Raw genomic sequence first — 23200 nt, forward strand, 5'->3', positions numbered from 1 at the left:
ATTTGAAAAAGTTCTATGTATGGTCTCCAGAATAGGGTTTCTGGATAATCTAACCCTTATATCATACAGTATTGTACATTTTGTGGGTGGGATTAACATAAATTTTTTATGTCACTACCATCAACAAAAGGCTTTTGTACATTAGTAGCATGAGTGGAGTAAGTATTTTTTCTTTTTCATTATCATTAAATATTATTATTAGATGGGAGCACTCCACTTTATACAACTCACTGTCTATACTGCTTAATTCCATTAAATATCTCATCCTGTCTACCTCCATCTCAGATCATACTGCTGGGAATTCACTATTTTTTTCTCCTGCATCTCCACTTTAGGTAAGCACTCTTCTACTCTTTACAGAAAATATCATATCCTTCTATTTCTTTCAGTTGTATATGATCCTTATTTCAAGCATGTTTCGTTTTAGAAGTAAATCAGTTCAAGTGGTGTTAAATATTTTCTCCCCTTACAGATGTTTCTAAATAAACATAGTAATCCATTCTGGAGATCTATAATTACTTCAACTAGTGTCAACTTTTAGTTGTGACTTCTCATCAGCTTCTACCCTTTTCACAATCCATTCATGTTTCCTTAGTGATCTTCATGCATTCCATGCTATCTTATCTTCCTGTTGTCATCTTCATCACACACACACACACACACACACACACACACAACTGTTTTCAGTTTTTCAAACTCCTTATACAATCCATGAACCTACATATCTCCTTCTCTCATTCTTCCATCTCTCTTTTCTCTTCTTTTCTATCTATTTATAACCACTCCTTCAATTTCATCTCCCATGCTCACTGTTCTTTTATATTGCCTCTTAGTTTCTCAGATAGTACATTCACCTTCAATTCTCCCACTACTCTCTCTCTCTCTCTCTTGGAATAATAACAATATCTTCAGATGACTCACAAAACCAGTTCAAGTATAACCTCTAATTTTATACAGCTACATCTTCCCTAAAATTCATCCGACACTTATCAAACGTGTCTTCATCCTCAAAAGAACAAGTGAATATTCATGACTACTGTCTTGGATGGATAAGTGGATGGTGCTGCTTTCTCTAAAACAATAGGTCATGGGTTAAAATCCCACTGTGGGCATGGATGTTTGTGAATGTGTAAGTGGTGGATAAATTCCAGTTCACAGTGTGAGACCACCACCTGGACCTATAGCAGGGCTTCCAAACTGTCCAACTATCAAAACCACATGTATAATTTTAATAAGACAGGTTTATAACTTTTTGTAGGTGGTATCACATAACGTATATGGTTATTTTATGCAGGAATAGATATTTTCAAGGAAGTTTTTAAAATAAAAAAAAATATTTTTCCAAAGTTGAGGTACTGAGTCTACTTTCTATAAAGTAATTTGCCTGCGCAGGTTTTTAAGCACCTCTATGCAATGTGCCACTAATTTTTGCCTGCTAATCAGAGAAGTGATCCAGTGCTTCCCAAAGAGAAAAGTAACAAAATAACAGACCGTTACTTGATTTTAGTGACTAACACTGTGCTGGCTGGCAGCATATGAATCACAGAGAGATGGCAGAAGTGCAGGATTTATTTTAGGGAGAACTGAAGAATAAGAATTAGGAATGAAGAGAAGGGAAAGAGGATAGAATGGGTCATCTGTGCAAAGAAATGAAGGAAGAAGCGGGTAGAAAAAATGAACAATTTTCCTTTACATTCCATGGCTTCATCAGACAATGGGTAGATGAATGGAAAGAGATTTTGGGTAACAAATTCCTTGTAGTTAGAGATGTGGAGAGTGGGAGAAGGAGAGAGTCATGGTCTATCACTGCTTTCATCATTCCCATCACATTTTCTTTGAAATAACATTCTTGTACAACTACAAAATATACTCCTGGAAGTCATTTCTAATCATGAGCAGCTTATCTGTCACACTAAAAATGACATCACTGGTATCAATAAAAACATCATTCTTTCAAACTATTTTTCTACCACAGGAATAGTAAAAATTGTATACTGCATCATTCTAAATCAGGAGAGTAAGGCAAATATTCAAGTGTATACTGTAGTTAATCAGGTCCTTCTTTACCAAAAAAAGAACTGGTATGCTGGAGCATGAAGGAGAATCCAATTTACTTATATCATGGTATGTTTCTTTCTCAGTGCATCTCTCAAAAATTTGGCAAAGCAAGCACTTCACAATGTACTGTTTCTTAGTTAAAAAATACTTTTGATATGACCTTTCTTTACTTCTGTCATTGGATCTCTAGGTTTGGGGCAATATGAATGACATCCACTCAGAAATTTCCATTTTGTTTTGTGCATCACATAATTAAAAGTTTTGTCCCATGTGATTATGCTATACAGGAAGTCACCTACATTATACACACATCAATGAGGTACCTGACAATATGCATGTTCATGTGATTTTGAAGAATAGCATGGCAACTCCCAAGTGAAATCTCAACTTGTGAGACAACTTCCTGAGTAGTGTGGCATCAGTCACTTCTTATGATCTCTTGGCCACATTCAGTGTTTATGCTTTTTACTGTACAGATCATTAATCCTTTTATCACTTACATGTTAGATCATTATCACTTACATGTTATTTCAATTGACACATTGCTGATTTTACTTTGATGCAGTGATGGGACTTGCGTTTTTGAGGATGTACTGAGCTATGCTAGCAGTTGTGTATTTTATCAGCAGGTTATCCCAAGATGGACAGGGTGATAGTGAGGAACCAGACTAAAAGAGATCTCAACTTGATGCAATGCTACTCTAGTGCTTCCCAATGGCATCCACTATCTCTTTAAAAATACCACTGGGATGGAGAAAACTGACTATAGACACATTTGGTAGTTTAGACATATTCTAAGGCAAAGCAGTGCTGGCTAGGAACAGAGGCAAGTTACTTATCCTTTTGTATGACAACTGTAATCATATCAACAATGGCATTCCACAGTACCTCTACTTTTTTTTTTAATATATGACCCCCCCACACACACACAATCCTTGAGGAAAACAGAATGAGAGAGGCTAGAGATATTAGCTTGGAGCTGAAATGTAAATGGAGGTTGATCAACAGATGCTCTTGTTTTTACTGTTTTGCTAGAGGAATGATGATAGTAGCTATTTCAACAGAGCACCATCTATGAAGATATTTGTAGAATAGGCATAAGGTGGCAACTGAACACTGTGTGTGTGTGTGTGTGTGTGTGTGTGTGTGTGTGTGTGTGTGTGTGTGTGTGTGTGTGTGTGTGTGTGTGAGAGAGAGAGAGAGAGAGAGAGAGAGGGATTGTCAATTAACTATATTGCCCCTTTCTGGATAGTAGTCGAGCAATATTAGAGTGGATTTCGATGTATCACCCCAAATTTGTGAGCAGTATTACACTGCTGGTTGGAAGGTGTGGGGATTTGTACTGACTTTATTAATAGCTGTACAGGAAAGAAATATTTACTGCCTTAAACAGAAAAATACACCAAGTTTTTTGGCAGCTGCAGATTCTCTAGCTGAGATGTGTTTGAGGCTGGAAATGTAGGTAAACCCAAGAAGGGAACTTTGATGATGTTTAGATATCTGGGTATTATCAAAAGTTTTATTATTATTATTATTATGTGACACCTCCAGGGAGTCCAAAGACTCATTGAGGGAGAGTGTGCCGACAGCATCAAAAGATTGTTCCAACTACTAACTGCACTCAAACTTGCTTAACTTTTTTTGCGAGCCATTAGTAACAGAGGCTCTACCAATCGACCAACCTTTGCTGGCGAGATTTTTCGTGTGAGAGATTAGACAATTGTCCTCAGCCCATTGAAACAGCAATGAGTTTAGGGCACTGATTATGTTAGATCTTGAGGTTTCTAATACTTGGACATTGCAAAGTTTTTCCAATGAAAAGGAAGAAGGAAGTGTAATGTCATAAGTAAAGTTATGAATAGGATTTGAAGTCAGCGAGAGCAGATCATTTATATACAGGAGGAAGAGAATGGAAGAAAGTATAATGCTCTGGGGGTACTCCTACACTGGTAGGGAAATATGAGGAGAAGAAACCATCCATTACGATTCCACCCAGTTGCAGAGGGTGGAAGACAGACCAGAGGAATGTAGTTTGCTGAGTAAGCCTCTGTGCTAAACTCAATTATATGCTTGAGAAAGAAATGTCAAGAGCATTCATGTGAGTTTTTCCAAATTTTATAATGGCCTGAGTCCAAAGGTGGGTGGTGAAAGCCAGAAGATCGGTAGTGGATCAAGAGTGGCAGCATTCATACTGCTAGCCACTAATTAGGCTAAAGTAGGCTACTGATGACCTTTTCCACAGTTTTTGAAAGAACAGAAGTGAGAGCAATTGGATGATAGTTTGTTGGACGACTTTTGCCATCCTTTCTTTGGAATGGAAATCAGAAGAACAAGAGAAAGATGAGAGTATCCCAGAAATAAAAAAAAAAGGTCTGAAAGAGAGCAAGCACTGAATATGAACAACAATAAATAAGAGAAGAACTACAATAGAAATGATGAAAGCGGTGAGAAATATTAACAGAGTTACAATATCTGTTTAATACATGTCTAAAAAGATATACAAAACAACTGGAACAATGCTGTTATGATACTCTTGTTTAAAAAGGGTAATCAGAAAAAGAAAAAAAAATTACAGACTCAAAAAGCTTGCTATCACAAGTATATAAACTATTTATAAAAATAATAACAATCACCAGATTATTAGATGAAGCTCAACCAAATGAACAAGTTGGATTCAAAAAGGGATTTAGTACAACTGACTATTAGCAAACACTGAATGAACTAAGAAAAAAAAATGAAGAGAATACAATTTGCCACTGACTTAGGCTTTTAAAGACAATAAGCCTTTGATTCAGATGAAAAACAAGCAATATTAATTACAAAACATGGAACAAGTCAAAATTATATATAGATAATAAATAAAATATGAAAAAACAACTGCTAGCATCTTTACATATGAATAAAATAGTCTGTTTAAAATAAATTAAGAAGTGTGCTAAGATGATACTATTTCATCCAAATTATTCAATGCAGTATTCATATAGAACATGTGACACAAGCAGTGTCAGCACTGTGGTAGAAAAACTCCCAACAGGAATGCAATTGCAGTCAGAAATACATATCCATACTTGAAGTAGAAAAAATCATCAAAAACCTGAAATGTGGAAAGGCAGCTGGAGTAGATGAACTTCGACCAGATATGCTCAAATATGGATGTTTAAAAATGTTAAGGTAGCTGCATTAAATAAATCAAAGGATCAAATTCCAGATGATTGGAGCTCTCATTGTATCCATCTAAAAAAAAGGGAAATACAACTGAATGTGAGAATTACAGAGGTATTTCCCAGCTGAGTATTCCTGGTAAGATTTATGCCAGTATGCTTGAGAAACAGCTAAGAAAACTCGTAGAAGGGAAGCTTGGTGAAGAAAGTGGATTCAAAATAGACAGAGGTTGCCAGGATCAGATTTTCACTTTAAGACAAATAGTTGAGAAATCTTGGGAATATAACAAGAATTTGTATTCAAGTTTTGTTGATCTGGAAAAGGCATATGACAAGGTTCCAAGAGGAAAGCTGTTCAAAATGCTACATTATATGGTGTAAATAGGACATCATATCAAGCAATACCTAGTCTCCATTTAAGCTGTTAGTCAGCAGTTTAAAATAGGCAGAAACATTGAAAACATCAACGATATTTTCAGATATTGCATCCTGAATGGTGAGCCTATGGAACAAATAAAACATTTCAGCTATTTAGACACAATTTTTAGTGAAGATGATAAATTAAATATGAAAATAGACAACAGAATTAGTTAAGCTGATATGGAAGGAAGAGAGCTGAATAAATTTATATGGAATAAGAAAGAAATTAGTCAGAACACTAAATTAGTACAAGACAGTGTTCAAATCAATTTTAACTTATGGATCTTGAGAGCTGGATTAGAAATAAAACACTTGATCAAAGACTGGAGATCACAGATGTGAGAATTCTGAGAGTATCGTATTAAAAATGAGGATATTAGAGAAGACTTACAATTGTTAGCATTCAGGAATGTGTTAACAGAGCTAATTTCAAGTGGTATGGTCAGTTAAATAGAATGAGAGAGGAAAGATTAGCAAAACAAGTGTTCTTTGCAAGGTTAGCAAGAAAAAAAAGACTCAAAGGAAGACCAAGATGTATATTATTATTATTATTATTATTTGTCACCTCCAGGGAGTCCAAAGACTCATCGAGGGAGGGCATCTACTCTACAACTCTGCTTCTAGCACTCACAATCCACCAACTGACAAAGGTTGGTTGATTGGTAGAGCCTCTGCTACTAATGGCTCACAAAAAGTTAAGCAAGTTTGAGCGGTTAGTAGTTGGAAGGAGTACAATCATTCGATGCTGTTGGCACGCTCTCCTTCGATGAGTCTTTGGACTCCCTAGAGGTATCACATAATAATAATAATAATAACTGACCACAACTACACCAACGCCATCTACCGCCGACCACCACCACTAGTATTTCCACAAACAATCACAAACAACCATGCCCACAGCGGGATTCGAGCAAACAGCCTCTTGACTGGAGAGCAGACATGCTAACCACTCAGCCAGCCGGGCTGGCTTGATAGAGTAAAAAGTGCCTTAAAAGACAGAAATATTAAAATTGATAATGTTGGAAGTCTGACAGATAACAGATTAATTTGGAGAAAAATTATTGATTGGAAGTTAGTAATAACTTTTTCATGTAGTACTATCATAAAAGGTACAAATTGAGAATATGATGATGATGATGATATAATATAGCAAATGGTTATATTCTTAAGGGACACCCCTGGTTATAGAAACACTGGCTTTTCATGTGATTTATATGACATAAATGATATAATTTCAACAATACCTTAGAAGTATAATAACATAAATGATTTATTTTCAAACACATTGAGGAAGATCTTTGTGTTCTTGTTAACTTTTAAATTTTTGGGACATGAATTTTGATGAGACATCACTGACAAATACATAATCATATACTGAGCTCATAAAAGAATGATAAGTTACAAGGGGAATGAAACTCATAAAATAATTTTTTACAAGAGGAATTTAAAACTGAACTGTAGCATAAATTAGATTAAAAATGCGTTTTTTTTTAAACAAACAAAATAAAAATGTGCCTTACGGTGCATCAGCCATACATGACTCTGAAAATGACCCCTAAGTCAAAACTTAGTCTAGCTTTGATGATGATGCTTAGCCCTCACAAACAAGTTTAAGTTTTCATTATATGTAAAATATTAGTGAATTTTTATTGAACAGTAAACTCATAAGATAATGATGGAATTTAAAAATAGACAGATTACTGAGATCACTGGGTTATCTAGTATTTCTGCTATCAAAGTAGCTGAAAATGGATTGGTTTCAGCAACTTTGAGTTTTGAAAATGCAGATAACATGCTTTATCTACTAAATGTGTAAAGTTATGCACGTTGGCATGATGAGATTTCAATGACATATAATACTGGTGGGATAATGCTATGAGAACCTGACGAGGCTAGGGATCTTGGAGTTATGATGGACAGGAATTTGAAGTTCAAAGGTCACACAGCAAAAATTACAAATACAATGCAGATGATAATTGTGATGGAGAAATGAACATTGACATAAATGTAAGGATAAGGAAGTCATTTTGCCTCTTTATAAGATCTTGATACCTTCACCTGAGCTAGTGGTGCAGAATTAATGGATTTGAAGGGTATAAATAAGCTATGGGCAAGGTGAAGAAAGCGTTACAAAGATTATACTGTAATTATGGAACAAATTATGAGGTTATGAGGACTGCAGATGCTAGTAAACAGGATAAAGAGGAGTGATATAATATGATAAAATATAAACTTCTGAAGGGTTATTATAGGATATCATCTGATGAAATTTTTCATTATATGAGGGTGGAGAGAGAGCATGAAGACATACATGGAAGTCAAGTTTGTATGCAGTCAAGAAAAGAATAAGAGCTAGATTTTGCTTTCACAAAGCAGTTAATGAGCAAGTGGAACAGTTTGCCTGTTGAAGTAATACATGCAACTTATCACTTCAACAGGCAAAGAGAAGTTTTCTTTAAGAGAAGTTTAAGGCAAAGTTTAATGAGTTTAAGAGAAGGTATGACAACAGGTGTGGGTAATGCATGGCCTCCCTTCTCGACTCTGGAGGTCTAAGATAATGATAATAAAAATTTAATAAAAAAATTTGATGAATTGGATGGCAAAATGTTGAGTATTCATGAGAGTGAGACTGAGCAAGAAGTGGACAATACAGAACCACAAAGTCCAAAGCTGTAATTCTTATTTCTTCCATGCACAATTGCCACTGAAATTGATGAAGAATGTCCTAAAAATAAGACTGAAATAATAAAATTTTATAATTCCACAAAAGGGGGGTGTTGATACACATGATAAAACATGTATGAAGTATAACCCTGAAAGATGCACTAAAAGATGGCCATTGACACTGTTCATTTCTTGAATGTATCTGCAATAAATGCATGTTCTGTATAATTTTGGGACATGAATTTTGATGAGACATCACTAACAAATACATAATCATATATTGAACTCATAAAAGAATGATAAGTTACAAGGGGAATGAAACTCATAAAATAATTTTTTTACAAGAGGAATTTAAAACTGTTCTAAAATGAACAGACAGGACTTTCTAAAGAAATTATCCATGGAATTGACTAGGCCATTTCAAAACAAGCATTTCGATATTCCACAAGTACCGAGGGATATCTGGAGAAATCTACAAGAAAACTTGGTTATTCCAGAAGCTCCACCACCAGAACCAATCACTTCTGGATATTCCTGGGCTGCTGTGTAATATGTCCACACTTTGACCTTATTGCAAAATAAGGTCAAAGTGTGAAAAATGTTTGAGTTTTTGTCGCAATGAGCATTCTTTAAGATGCAATAATTGTATGGAAAATTAAAACTGAATAAAAATATTAATAATTAATATACAAATAAAGCACTATTAATGATTTATTTATTTATTTCACTTTTATTTCATTTTACTCGCTATAATCAACTTAATAATAAAATAAAACATTCCATGAGAAATATTGAGAAATTAAAGAAATATCATAACTTTAATTTTGGGATCAAATAGGTCCCGTGTGACTAATTATGTAATGTGTTGAATTGGACTTAAACGGTATTGATGCGAACACAGATCGATAAGAAAATAACTATTTATTAACTTAAAAGTTAATATTTCGCTGGTATTATATCTAGCATCTTCAGAGCACACAAACAAAGTTTGTTACAAATGTTACACCACAATCCGGTGTAACAGTGGGGCTAGTATAAGTAATTGCAACGTGCAACTCAAGACTAAAGTCCTAATAAGGCGCCATCTAAAAAAAAAAAAAAAAACAGTAGTCCAAAGTTTTGAAAAATAGTAATAAAACTAGTAGACTTTGAAAGTTTTGAAAAAAGTAATCCAAAAATAGTCACATCCAGGAATCTATGAAGTGCCCTTGTAATATGTTGTTATTTATTTATTTAAAAACCCTTTTATTTTCTTTATATATACACTTTATATATATTTTATTATCTTACATATATCTTTCTTTATCTTATGAAACATATTCTTATCGGCAATATTCCCTTAACATAATATTTTATCTTAATATTTTATATTGTATCTTCTACAAACAATATTTCTTTATTTTAATGTTTTTATATTTGCTTTCTTATTCTACCTTCAGTATTTTTTTTTTCAAGCCTGGGATCTCCAGATATTTATTTTTTTGAAGACTGCACCTCTGAAATTCCCCTATAGGCAAAAGAAAGTTTTCATACCCTAGTAGATCAAATAATCACTTATATCTTATTAGCCAAGGTTTGCAGTCATGGCAAAAATTACTCGCTTTTTTTTATCTTAAATCACTACTAATAATTGGGGTTCCGCTTTCAGGTCCGAGTAGAGTTTTTAGGATCAGTGCATTGCAAAAGATTGAATCGGACAACTATTTTTATCAACAATAACAATAAGTTTAATTTCTGGTCTAATAATTTTACATAACACATGAAATCACAAGATTCGTTTATGAAAGGTAATTCTTAGTCTTTCTCAATCACTCAACTTGGTTTTTATTAAATTCTTTCGCACTTACTTAGTTAGACTTTCAATAAGTATAATTTATATTACAACTGTCAGGAAGTTACATACATAACATGAATTTGTTAGGTGTGCTTGACATTCCTAATTTAGCACCAATCAAAATACAACATACATGTATACAAATATATCTCTCAAAATCTCATTCCTTTCAGACACTTAATCATAATCTAGGCAATTATATTTGTACAATCCACCTCATTGAGTTTCAAACATTCCAATGATATGATAGCAGGAAATTACTCTATCATAAAATTCAATCATAAGTACACATATAATTAAGTAAAGAAATTTCAATAGCTCAATATTTTCTCCCAAAGGAAATTAACTGTGCTCATGCTTCGCTCATTAGCGATTACACACATTTACGAGAAATATTAACACTCTAAATACTATCTCCTTAAACTAGACAATTCAACAGTTCGATAGGGAATTCTTTCTTAATTCACAAGCAATTAATGAATATATAGACTCACACAGGTCTCTTCCTATCTTGCATGTGTCTTCCGTCCTTCTTTTCTTATTCCAGCGCTTGAACGGGGTTTCTCTCCTCCATTCCATGTTTTGGAATTCTCTCGAAGCGATACAGGGCACCGATGAATAGTCACAGCAGCTGGCAGGATATAGGGTAGGCTTTCCGGCGTCTTGAACTGCCCGGCGAAGGATTTCTGCATAGGTCAGGTCGCACTTACTCGACTTCAGGACCTTTATGGCAAGATTTCTCCTTAACTATCGCCTCCGGATATCTTCGGCTGTGAATGGAACGACATCGGTAAACGGGTCTCTCCACCCTCCCCTCCAGAACTTTATGGCACCTCTTGTCCTCGATCTCTTGTGAATGGATCACTCAGGATGAAGAAAAGGAAACTTCTCATCTCCGAACCAAATCTTTTAAACACCAGAGTCCCTGCACCTTGGATTAAGTTTTTGGGACCCCCTAGCATCCCCGTGCAAGTCTTGCTAGTAGTTTTTAGAACCCTGGATAATGTTTCTCGAATATTTGCCGACAATTTTACTTTCTCCCTTTACCTTCTTAATCCTGCCTATGGGCCTTTCCTTTTGATTCGCGCCGTGCCCTTTCAATATTAACCTTGAAGGTCACCTGCAACGGGACTTGCAAACAACTTTCAAAAGACATGCTGAATTTCGGGTGATGCTCTTGGTTTCAATACTTCTACAACCCTTCTTAAACAATAAGCGAGTTAATTTCCTTTGGGATTATTTTGCTCTTTATACAGATAGCTTTACATGGAAAAACAAAATATACATTTGTACAAGAAAATTTAGGTGAATTCCTACTGTAAAAGGTCGTGTTGCTCCTAGGCATTTCCACTTCATAATAACATCACTTACATTTGATTGGAGACAGCTGCAGCAGGGCAAAAATTTCCCAAATGGATCTGTTGCAAAGGTGACATTCCATGATAGTGCCACGTCAAAAGTACCTGAGATGATTTATTTTGGCAACATTGAATTTTTATACTCTGTTCATGTTATCGAGCCTACTACAGACAGACAGGAAGAACTGTGGACATCCACCTCAGTGAACACAAAAAATATATCCGGCACTTTCGCTATGGCAAGTCAGGTCTGGCAGACCAAGCTTTGGATACCCCAGCACACAGGATCAATTGGAAAAAAACAAAAGTACTGCACAGAAGCTTCTACAAGTCAGAGAGGTTGCTCCTGGAATCAACAGAAGCCCTGAAACATACTCCAAACTTTAACAAGTATGGCTGTATAAATCTACCAAAGATTTGGGAGACAGTCATCCTAAGACCAAATTAATATTTATTTATATTTATTTTTTCAAAACTTTGGACTACTTTTTTCAAAACTTTCAAAGACTACTATTTGGATTACTATTTTTCAAAACTTTGGACTACTGTTTTTTTTTTTTTTTTTTAGATGACGCCTTATTAGGACTTTAGTCTTGTGTTGCACGATGCAATTACTTATACTAGCCCCACTGTTACACCAGATTGTGGTTGTCTCGCATTTGCAACAAACTTTGTTTGTGTGCTGGATATAATACCAGTAAAATATTAGCTTTTAAGTTAATAAATAGTTATATTCTTATTAATCTGTGTTCGCATCAATACCGTTTAAATCCAATTCAACATGTATGACCTATCCATGCAGTTAATTATGTCACAAAATAAAGGTGCAACTAATTAAGGGTTAAGGAATGTCTGCAAAGAAAGGTTAATACTCCACTCAGTACAAATCTGCTATTTTGCTATGCTAAGTAAACAATGCTCTCCATTTGATCACATGGCTCGGACAGACTGAATGCCTTTTTTAACACACAAGCAGCCAACACCCCTAGGATCCAATTCATTTTAAAAACAACAAGTCTTCCATTCCTAGATATTTTGATTACACCACACCAACCAGATAGATCCCCAATGTTTTCTGTCTACAGAATCACTCTCTATACACCACATAAGTGTATACAGCAGATATATTTATCAACAGTCACTCACTTTTCCCAAAAAGCATAGCATCATAAAAACTTTAGAGCAAAACTGATATGTTCTGATGATAATGTCCTCATCACATATACATACTACCTTCTTGGCCAATGGCTACAATCCCCACAAGATCAAAAAATGCACTAACATCTCATATCCTCCCCTCCCCACCTAACACCGACTACAGCAAAACCATTCCATATATCTGTGTCTGAATTGAGAAAATAAAATCCAGCTACTACTTTCAGACTAGACAAAATTTAAGGTTATACGTAACTTCAGTGCATATAACTTTATATTTTGGAAATTGCCCAATTACCAGTCTACTTAGTTTGCCATAAGTGCTCAAACTGCCAGTCTATTTAGATTATCCTGTGGAATCTCTACATCATCTTTATTAACTAATGACCTATTTAGTTTGACATTATCAGCAAACAATTTATTCCCACTCATATTATTCCCTATTATTAATTTACAAATTAAAATAGTAACAGTCAAGTACAGATTCCCGTGGCAAATGACTAGCTACAAACCTTTTTTGATTTAATTCAAGTATATACTACTTCCTGATATTTGTCCTCAGCTTCCTCTTAACCATGTCACCAACTTTATGTCCATCACCATTTGCTTCAATTTACATAATGAAATTCTATGCAGCATGCAGTCAAATGTTTTTTTTTCTTTTTTACAGTCTATCAGTACTGTGGTGTAGTCATTTCCCTTAACCAACTCAGCTATTACTTTGTTGAGGAAAGTGAGCAAATTATTAAGACCGCCTTCTCTTTCACAAAGCCTGTTGTTCCCCACAGAGTATTCAATTCCTATCCACCTATTTCTGAATTCTGTTCTTAACCAATGTTTCCAACACTTTAACTACTACTCCTGTCTATAATTTGCTATCCCTGTCTTTATGGAATGGAATTATTCTGCTCTCTTTCTCCACATTTGAGATTTTTCCAGTAAAGAAACTTAAACAGTAAAAGAGTATTAAAGAGGCACTGCCATTTGTTTTGCACTCTCTCATATTGCACATGCTGGTATCCCATTCAATATTGTGGCTGTATTCATGCTGAGCTTTCTAAATATCCCAAGTTCAGCTACCTCTATTATCATACTGGTCACTACCACATCAGCCTCTGCATTATCACTACCTGGATGACATGCAATCAGAGTAGCACTCATAATTCAACTACACTAGCTGATCAAAAATATCCAGACACCTGCTCATCCCAACTCTCACTCTAATAAGAAATGCATTAATATGGAGTGATAAAACTTTTGGTGTTGTAACAACTTTCAATCTCTTGGGAAGGCTTTTCCACTAGATTTTGGTACATTGCTGCATAATTCACTTCCATTCTTCCAGAAGAGTATTAGTGAAGTTGGTGATGTCAGGAGATTCAGCCTGGCTCACAATCAGCATTCCAATTCATTCTACAGGTATTTGATGAGATTGAGATCAGGGTTCTGTGTGGGTCACTCAAGTTCTTCAAAATCCATCTCATCAGACCATTCTTAGCTTTGTGGACAGGGACATATTGTTGTGTTGATAGAGGAAAGGGTCTTCACTGGACTGTTGACACAAATCTGGAAGTACGAATCCTCCAGGTGGTATAGAATAAAGATTTCCCATCACTGAAGAACTAGGAGCCTAGCCCAAACCATGAAAAATGGCCCTAGACCATGAGCTTCCTCTAACCAACTCCATAATCGGCACAACACATTCAAGCAGTTAGTGTTCTCCTTGCATCCGCCAAACCTAGACTTGTCTGGTAGCCATAGAAAATCATGTTCTTCAACTCTCAATGAATAAATGTGGTGCTTGCATTGCTTTCAAAGGAATTATGGAACTCAGTAGTGGATGTTTCAACTGAGAACAGGCCATTTTTTTGAATCGTGCACTTTAGCACTCAGCAATCCTGCTCTGTGATTTTATGTGGCCTACCACTTTGTCACTGTGCCATTGTTGCTCCTAGGCATTTCCACTTCATAATAACATCACTTACATTTGATTGGAGACAGCTGCAGCAGGGCAAAAATTTCCCAAATGGATCTGTTGCAAAGGTGACATTCCATGATAGTGCCACGTCAAAAGTACCTGAGCTCTGTAATACAGTCCATGTTACTGTTAATATTTGTCTATGATGATTGCAAGACTGTGCATTTCCTTTTATGCCTGCATGAGCCATGGTTGTGATGATATAGTCATATCCACTACTGTGAAGGGAGTGTCTGGATATTTTTGATCCAGATAGTTTATTTCTCTAGCTCTGTCACCTCCCTGCCATTGGCATTTATTAAAGATATTTTTCTATATTCATTCTTCCAAAATTGTTACACAGCAAAAATATGTTGGGATTTTCTTTGGCCTGCTCACCTAATTTCCTTTGATTTTGCTTTCTCTAGCATGCTAATTATCCTTCTTGCTTGTGCTTTGTACTGTTCATGAGCTTGCCAATTACATTTATCTCCATATTCCATCGACAACTCTGATGATACTGCTCATAGTTTTCATCTGATTTATCCTCCTGATATTGAGTACTCTGAGTGGGTCATAAGCACCAGCTTTGTAGTTCCAGATATATCTTTTGTAACTAGGGAAAATAATCATGCAGTCTTGACCTGAGAGATGGCTGAGCATGCTGAATTTCCAGTTACAAAGTATATATCTGAAACTACACAGTTTTTGGTTAAATTGAGATAAAAAAAACAACAACATGACAAAGTTACCGAAAATAGGCTGAGGAGGAGGGAGGGAAAAGGAACGAAAAAGGAAGATTTAGATGGCATGCATCACAAGTCAGCCCAATGAGTACAGGATAAGTAATCATTATGAGGACATAAACTGGAAGAAAGCATACGAGAGGAAGAAAACAGAATTTCTGCAGCTAGTAAGAGGGATAATTACTTAACAGAATTACTTATGATGCCAAAAATAATTATAATTATTTTTGGCATCATAGTAGCCAAAAATTTCATTTACTTCTTCCTGCATGCTTTCTTCTAATTCATGTCCTCCCCATAATGATTAGATGTTCTATGTTCATTGAGCTAACTTGCTGTTTAAATATTCTGTGCCTGTATCATCCTCTTGTCAATGCTTATAATTTTTTGCCAAGTTGCTAACCAATGAAGAAATACTTCTGCTTCTCAATCTACAAAATTGTCCTGGCTCATTAAAATTGACCCGGATAAATATGTGAAAATACATCAAATGCATGGAATGAAATAGTGAAAAAAATTCAACACATTACATTTTAAAAATACACTGAACAGAGGCCACAAGGCATTTCTGGAACAATATCACATCCTGAAAACACATTAAGTTACCAAAGAAACTTAAAGTTGGCTGAAATTTAGAAGTAGCTATCTGACTAACACATCTCTGGATATCACCATTTTTATTATTTTGCTGGCAAGGAACGAAATTTTACTGCATTCTGAATTTCAAAGAAGTATCCACTAGAAAACAATGTTAACCAAGCAGTCAACCTCTAATGTGTCATAATCTAACTCTTTAAGGATACATAACTTTTTTTTTTTTTTTTTTTTGAAGCAATACAAACAAATTCATTAAGAACAGTTTGAAATTAAACGAACAATGTCAATGTAATGCAGAGAGAGAGAGAAAGAAAGAGAGAGATGTCACAGTTTACTGCCTACAAGTTTCATTTTGGTCCAACACTGTAAAATTCTTAGACTGGAGAAATGTAAAAAAAAAATACATTTCAAATTTGTTTGCGGTCAGGTGAATGATGTGACCTACTGAAGTGGCTACACAGGATAAACTTACTTTCCATTTTAGTCTATGTTGAAAATCTTTGATGATCTCATACAATATGAAAACAACTACATTCCAAAGTTGGTTATAATCATCTGAAAAATGCAATCTATAGGTGTCTGTATGTTAGCAGAGGAAACAAAAATATTTTTTGGTTATTTTTTGCTGATTTCATTTCAGTAGAGAGTACTTTTGAAGTGGGCATGTTTCTTTCATTGATAGAATTTGATGGTTCAACTTTTGCAAGTTGCATCCTGTTATACAATATCTCCATGGGGAAAAATGGCAGAGCAATAATATTAAACCTGAAACTAAAGTCACAGTAGGCAAAATTTCAGCATTAATGATTCTTATCTTCCTTGGTTGAAATCTGATTTATCCATTACCGAATCTAACCAATCTGTATAGTATACCTCACTTAATAGTTACTGCTATGAGTGAATATTACTTTTTTAATACTGTTTATCCACATCTCCCATATCTCCATCACATATCTGTAATATATAATTTACATATAAATTCAAAAAGCAAATCAGAACAGATAAGAAGAACAGTAACAATATACAGAAGATGATTTAATAACATGAATCATCTCTGTTTAGAACAACCTTGAAATAAAAAATACACACCTCACAATACTGATGAATATTAGCCTCAAGCAATTCGACCTCATCCTTTGACCACATTCCCTGTTTCCAAATATGGCCTAGACATAAGAAGATATGTCAGAATTATAACATGGTTTAACATTTATGACACTGCATAACATCATAAATTAATATATATATTATCAATAAACAGTCATTAACTCTCACGACAGCAAACACGCTTATAATCCAAAGATTACTGGGATCACTGAGACGTGGTTGGCAGAAGAGGATATAATAACAGGAATAGAATAGTAGGGTATAGCATTTTTCAGCAGGATAAGAAAGGAAAGTGTAGTGGTGGAGTACTGCTTATGATAAGTGACGACTTATGTCCTCTAAGAGTGGAGGCTTTGGAAGGCAGTGACACTAATGATTTTGAAAGCATATGGTGTGAGGTAGAGGTGGGCAGAACAGGATATTTAGTAGGGTGTTGCTACAGACCAAGGAACACAGAGGGTGGGGACCAGGTGATGTTTAAGCAGTTGAGCTTGCCAAGTGCAAGAAGAATGATTGTTATGGGAGATTTTGACTACAGTAGTATAAATTGGGGAGAGGAAGATGCATGTACAATAAGGGAATGGAATTTCTAGAATTCTTGAGGGACAAATATCTTAGGCAACATGTAATAGAGGGAACAAGAGGTATAAGAGTTTTGGATTTGGTCATAGCATCAGAAAAGTTGATAATAACTAAGATGACATCTCTCCCACCAGTTGGAGAGAGTGACCATGTGGTTTTGACTTGGAAGATGAATAGACATGCAGGAGTATCAAAGAGATGGGAACATATGTGGAATTATAAGGCATGTGATTATAATAGTCTTAGACATCAACTTGGGGAAGTTTCATGGAGGGAGGAATTGGAGGGACAGGATATCATTAGTGCTTGGGAAATTGTGAAGGAATATTTGTTAGCACCACGAGTGACGAAGAGGACAAAATTTGGAGTAAAGTGGATGACAAACAATAATAAACACGAACTGCATGCGAAAAAGAGGCTATGGAAGAGATATAAGGAGATAGGTGAAGCGCAGATGCATGAAGAATATAAGACACAGGCCAGGAGAGTGATAGTATGGTAAGGAAGGTGCAACTGGAATATGAGAAGAGATTGGCCCTAAGATCCAAAGAAAATCCTAGGGAATTTTTTATCCATGTGGCCAGTAGGAGGAGAAATGACTATGGAAGATTGACATTGTGGGATAAAACGGGAACAGAGTGACTGATGCAGAGGACATAGTGGAATTGTTCAATGAACACTTTATTGGAGTATTTCATCCTGGAGGAGTAAATTTTAATACTAGAGGGATTGGGCAGGTTCAAGGTTTAGAAGTGCAAGAGGAGAGCATGTTCCAAATACTGAGTACTCTGGATGTCAGTAAAGCAGTGGGACTGGATGGTATTTCACCATGGGTTTTAAGAGAATGTGCTAAAGAATTGATAGTGCCTTACACTTGGCTTTTCAATGAAAGTTTGGTTGCAGGAAAAGTACCCAAGGAATAGAAGGAAGGTAAGATAGTGCCATTGCATAAGGGTAGTAGCAGACTGGAAGTGTCTAATTATAGGCCAGTTTGTGTGTCATCAGTTGTTAAGATCTTGGAGAAATTAGTGAGAAACCATATACAGCATTGGGAAGATGAGGGTAATGTTATCTGTGAGAGTCAACATAGATTTGTGAAGGGGCACTCTTGTTTTAGTAATATGATAGCCTTTCATAATAAAGTTACAAGATAAGTAGATGTGGGAAAGACATATACTGCCATTTTCTTGGATTTAGCGAAGACATTTGACAGGGTGCCACATAATAAGCTGATATCTAAGTTGCAGCACATGGGTCTGGATGTCAGGTTGGTCAACTGGATTCAGGATTTGCTGTCTGGGGCAGTTTCAAGGAGGCAGAGGGTTACAAGTGGAGTCCCACAGGGCTCAGTACTGGGACCTATATTTTTAACCTTTATATCAATGACATTGTCAGTGGATTGCAAGGGGATAGTCAGTTGTTTGCAGATGATGTGAAGCTGGGAAGGATTATTAGTAGTAGTGCACATGTGGTAGCCCTGCAAGAGGATTTGAATCAGCTAGATAGATGGGCAAATGAATGGGGATGCCGGTTTAATGCAGCAAAATGGAAGGTCTTGAGGTTTGGGAAACATCGATGGGACATTGCATAATCTATTGGAGGGGTTATACTAGGAAGTAGGGGAGACAAGAGATCTAGGGTTGATGATTGATAAAAACCTGAAATTTAGGGGACATATTGCAAAGGTGACGAAGGTAACACAGAGGATTGCTGCAATAATGAGGACAATGACCTGCAGAGATAAAAGAGTTATCATTCCGTTGTACAAGTCTCTGATGATACCACACTTAGACTATTGTTCTCAGATTTGGTCCCCAGGATTTGAAAGGGTTAAATTAACTGTGGAAAGGGTACAAAGGCGGTTAACAAAGATGGTTTCAGGACTGTACCATGTTAGTTATGAGGATCGGCTGAGGGAATGTGGACTGCAGAGTTTGGTGGATAGAAGGAGAGGTGATATGATTGAGATTTTTAAACTGTTGAGAGGTGGTTACAGAGTTGACACTGGGGAGTTCTTTCGCTTGGTTGAACAGCGGGAAGGAGTGATGGCAAAGAGGCCATCCCTGGAAGTTACGAAAGGAAACTGTGAGCAAGAGGGTGAGGAGTGGTTTCTTTGCATGGACGGTGGTTGAACCATGGAATGCATTGCCTGATGAAGTGGTGAGAATGAGAACAGTCAATGAGTTTAAGGAGTGGTATGATAGACTTTGTGTTTCCTAGGAAGGACCTCCTGCGATGAGTCTTTTGACTCCATGGAGCCCTGAATAATAATAATAATAATTAATATTATTATTTGGGCAACTCCAAGGAGTCTACAAACTCATCGAGGGAGGCCCTAACAACATGTCAAGAACAACTATTTGACATTCACACAGTATCTATCATACCTCGCCTTGAACTCATTCACGATCGTAGCACCCACAACAGACTCTGGCAGCTTATTCCACTCATTCACCACTCTCCAAGTAAAAAACCTAGCTGTAACACTCTTGCTAACCACATTCTTGCCCAGCTTCCATGTATGGCTCCTAGTCCTCCCACCACCAGTCCTATTCTCAAAAATATCTTCTGGATAAATCTTATAGAAACCTTTCAGTAATTTAAATGTCTCAATCATATCACCCCTTTTCTGCCTATCAATCAATTTTTGCAACCCACAAATCAACCTGTTCTCATAAGGTTCATTCCACAGACCTGCTATCATCTTAGTCATTTGCATCTGGATCTTCTCCACCTCCTCCCCATCAAGAAGAAACTCTGGCACCCATATCTGGGCACAGTAGTCTAGATGGGGTCTTATCAAGGCTCGATACAGAGGAACAATAACTTGTTTGTCTCTGCTTGTTAAAGTATTTTTCAGAAGCCAAGTGATTTGATGATCTAATTTAGCCACTTGTGCAATTTGCCCCCTAAACTTCAATTCCCTATCCACCAACACTCCCAAATCCCTGGCCTCATCAATCTCCTGGAGTACGGTTCCACCAATGTGATATACTGCTGCTATTATTTTCACCTCAAAATGCATAACCTTACACTTTGTCACGTTAAATTGACATCCATTTTCCCTAGCCCAGTCCTCCAAACTATTCAAATCATCCTGTAAAATTTTGACATCCTGTTCACTCACAATTGCTCGACCCAACTTTGCATCATCAGCAAACAAGTGAACACTTCCTCTCAGATCCATTCCTATATCATTGATGAACAAATTGAAAAGTAGCGGTCCAAGAACAGAGCCCTGCGTCACTAGTCACAAGCTGTCTTTTGGACTCATCTCCTGAATAAACCACTCTCTGGTATCACACTCTCCATCAACCACCCTCCTATCCATCTCACCAACCCTATATCCATCCCAATCTGCTCCAGTTTACTGATTAGAGTTCCATGTGGTATCCTGTCAAAGGCCTTGGCAAGGTCCAGTAGAATCACTGTAAGCCCATTACCCTTATCCAGTTCAGCCGTCACTGTGTTATAAAACATGAGTAAGTTACTAAGGAATGATCTACCCTTCACAAAACCATGTTGTCCCCCATACGATATCCCATTTTCATCTATCCAATCCTGTATTCTTTTCTTGACTAATTTCTCCAAGACCTTGACAACGATTCCTGATATACTAGTTGGTCGGTAATTTACAACAGCAGTCTTGGAACCTCCTTTATGCAGTGGAACTATTTTCCGCTCTTTCCACCCCCTCAGGGCTAACCCAGACCCGAGACTCAAATTAAACAAAATGGTCAAGGGTACTGACAATTCTTTAGCCGCTTCACGTACAACACGAGCTGGTATACCATCCAATCCCACAGGTGTATTGACACTCACCTCCACTTCATTCATCACAATTCCCATATAATCTATTGGTTCATTCATTTCTGCAATGTCACCACCTGGATGATATATTCTTGCAAAGTGCTCACTCAGTAACTCAACTATATCAACTGATTCAGTTACCTCCCTACCATCGGCATTCTTTAAAATCATTCTGCCATATACATTTTTTGTTTTACTTGCAACGTATCGAAAAAACTGTTTAGGATTCTCTTTAGCCCGCATGGCCAATGTTCTTTCGTAATCCTTTTTTGCTTTTCTTACCACACTCGTTACCCTTTTGGCCTGCGCTTTATAATAATAATAAATTTGCTCGCTGTAACAAATTTCCAAAAATTCTTGAATCAAAGTTCTGTAGACTCACTGATATCTGAAAGGGAATTCACTATAACAAATTAACCACAATAAACTATTACTCTGATCCTTCCAAGTACACTATGCTAAGAGTCAACTGCACGCATGCATGCACGCACACACACACACAGAATATCTAAACTTTCAAACAAGAGTTGTGAAAGTAATCAAGAAAATAATGACTTATCTTAACTAATGAAGCAAGTCTTCAAAATTATGAAGTTTTTTAAAGCCTGCATTCATTTAATCAGCATGGCAACTTTCTCACTAACAAATCTCACAACTCGATGCACTTTTTAACTTCCTCTCCACTTCATTTATTCTTTTTGTTATTTCAATATCGATATTAAAATCTCTCTTCATCCTACAGTCATATCAGCCTACAATCACTTCTTCCTTCCATTTATTATTCTTATTACACAGAAATGCCATGGAGTCCAAAGACTAATCATGGGAAAAACACACTATTATTTACACCGTAAATATCAACATCTCTCTCTCTTTAAACTTATTCATTCATTCATTCATTTACAAAAAGCTCAACAGTGACAATCTATTTTTTATTTCATTCACCTACCATGCTAAAGTAAAACTTCAGTTAAATATAGACCAAGATAATCACTTGATGTTTCACTCTTCACTTTAAGGTGATCATCTGGAGTATACAAGTATATACAAAGAAACAAGCTACACTACAATCCACATAGTATGCTAAAGTTACATTAATTTGGTCAACGGGCCTAACCTCTGGTGGGGGAGGAAAGAAAAACTTACTACATCAATGCTAGATTCTTGTTATTATTATTATCTATTTGGTTACAAAAAAAAAAGCTAGAGAGCAACAAGCTCTCACATAATTACTCATATAAGTAAACATATAAATTAGAACAAAACAGTATGGATGGTGGCCACGGAAATTATTGCTTCAAGTCCTAAAGTCAGGGTTTGCTGGAAAACTTAAAGAACTAAGTGGGCTGAATGTGTGCCATCCAAATTCTTGGGATTTTTATGTCACTTATATTGTTAAAATTAGGATGGTCGATTAAAATTTCACAGGCTTCTTTAAATTTACATTCATACCAAGCTTTTGTATGATGTAAAGAACAGGTACTTTTCCAATCAATTTGGTGTAGGGTGGTAAAGACATGATTTGAGAGGCCTGCTTCACGAAAATTGTTAAATTTAATGTGTCGTATTATGGATAGGAATGGTGCACCCAGTTATAAAACTGGATGCACAATCAATCCAGTTATAAAATAAATAAATAAATAAAATAAGTGTTTTTTTTTTCACCAGAGGTCAGGCCAGTAGTTTTAGCAGTTGACCAAATTAATGTAATTTTAGTATACCATGCAGATTGTAGTGTAGCTTGTTTCTTT

At 36.1% G+C, this 23200-nt stretch overlaps 1 protein-coding gene across 4 annotated transcripts in view; it reads right to left on the reverse strand.

Moving 5' to 3' along the window:
* The window catches only part of LOC150108479 (cyclin-D-binding Myb-like transcription factor 1), a 357130-nt gene that overhangs the window by 182315 nt on the left and 151615 nt on the right, over positions 1-23200 (reverse strand). For all 4 annotated transcript variants that reach the window (XM_090415885.1, XM_090415883.1, XM_090415884.1 and 1 more), the window contains one exon: positions 17040-17116. In XM_090415885.1, coding sequence (XP_090272011.1) covers positions 17040-17116 — 77 coding nt within the window. The remainder of the gene's footprint in view (positions 1-17039; positions 17117-23200) is intronic.

This window comes from Typopeltis vanoorti, chromosome 3, assembly GCF_054136105.1.
Source record: "Typopeltis vanoorti isolate ZY-2024b chromosome 3, IOZ_Tvanoo_1.0, whole genome shotgun sequence".
In the NCBI taxonomy this organism is placed as follows: Eukaryota; Metazoa; Arthropoda; class Arachnida; order Uropygi; family Thelyphonidae; genus Typopeltis; species Typopeltis vanoorti.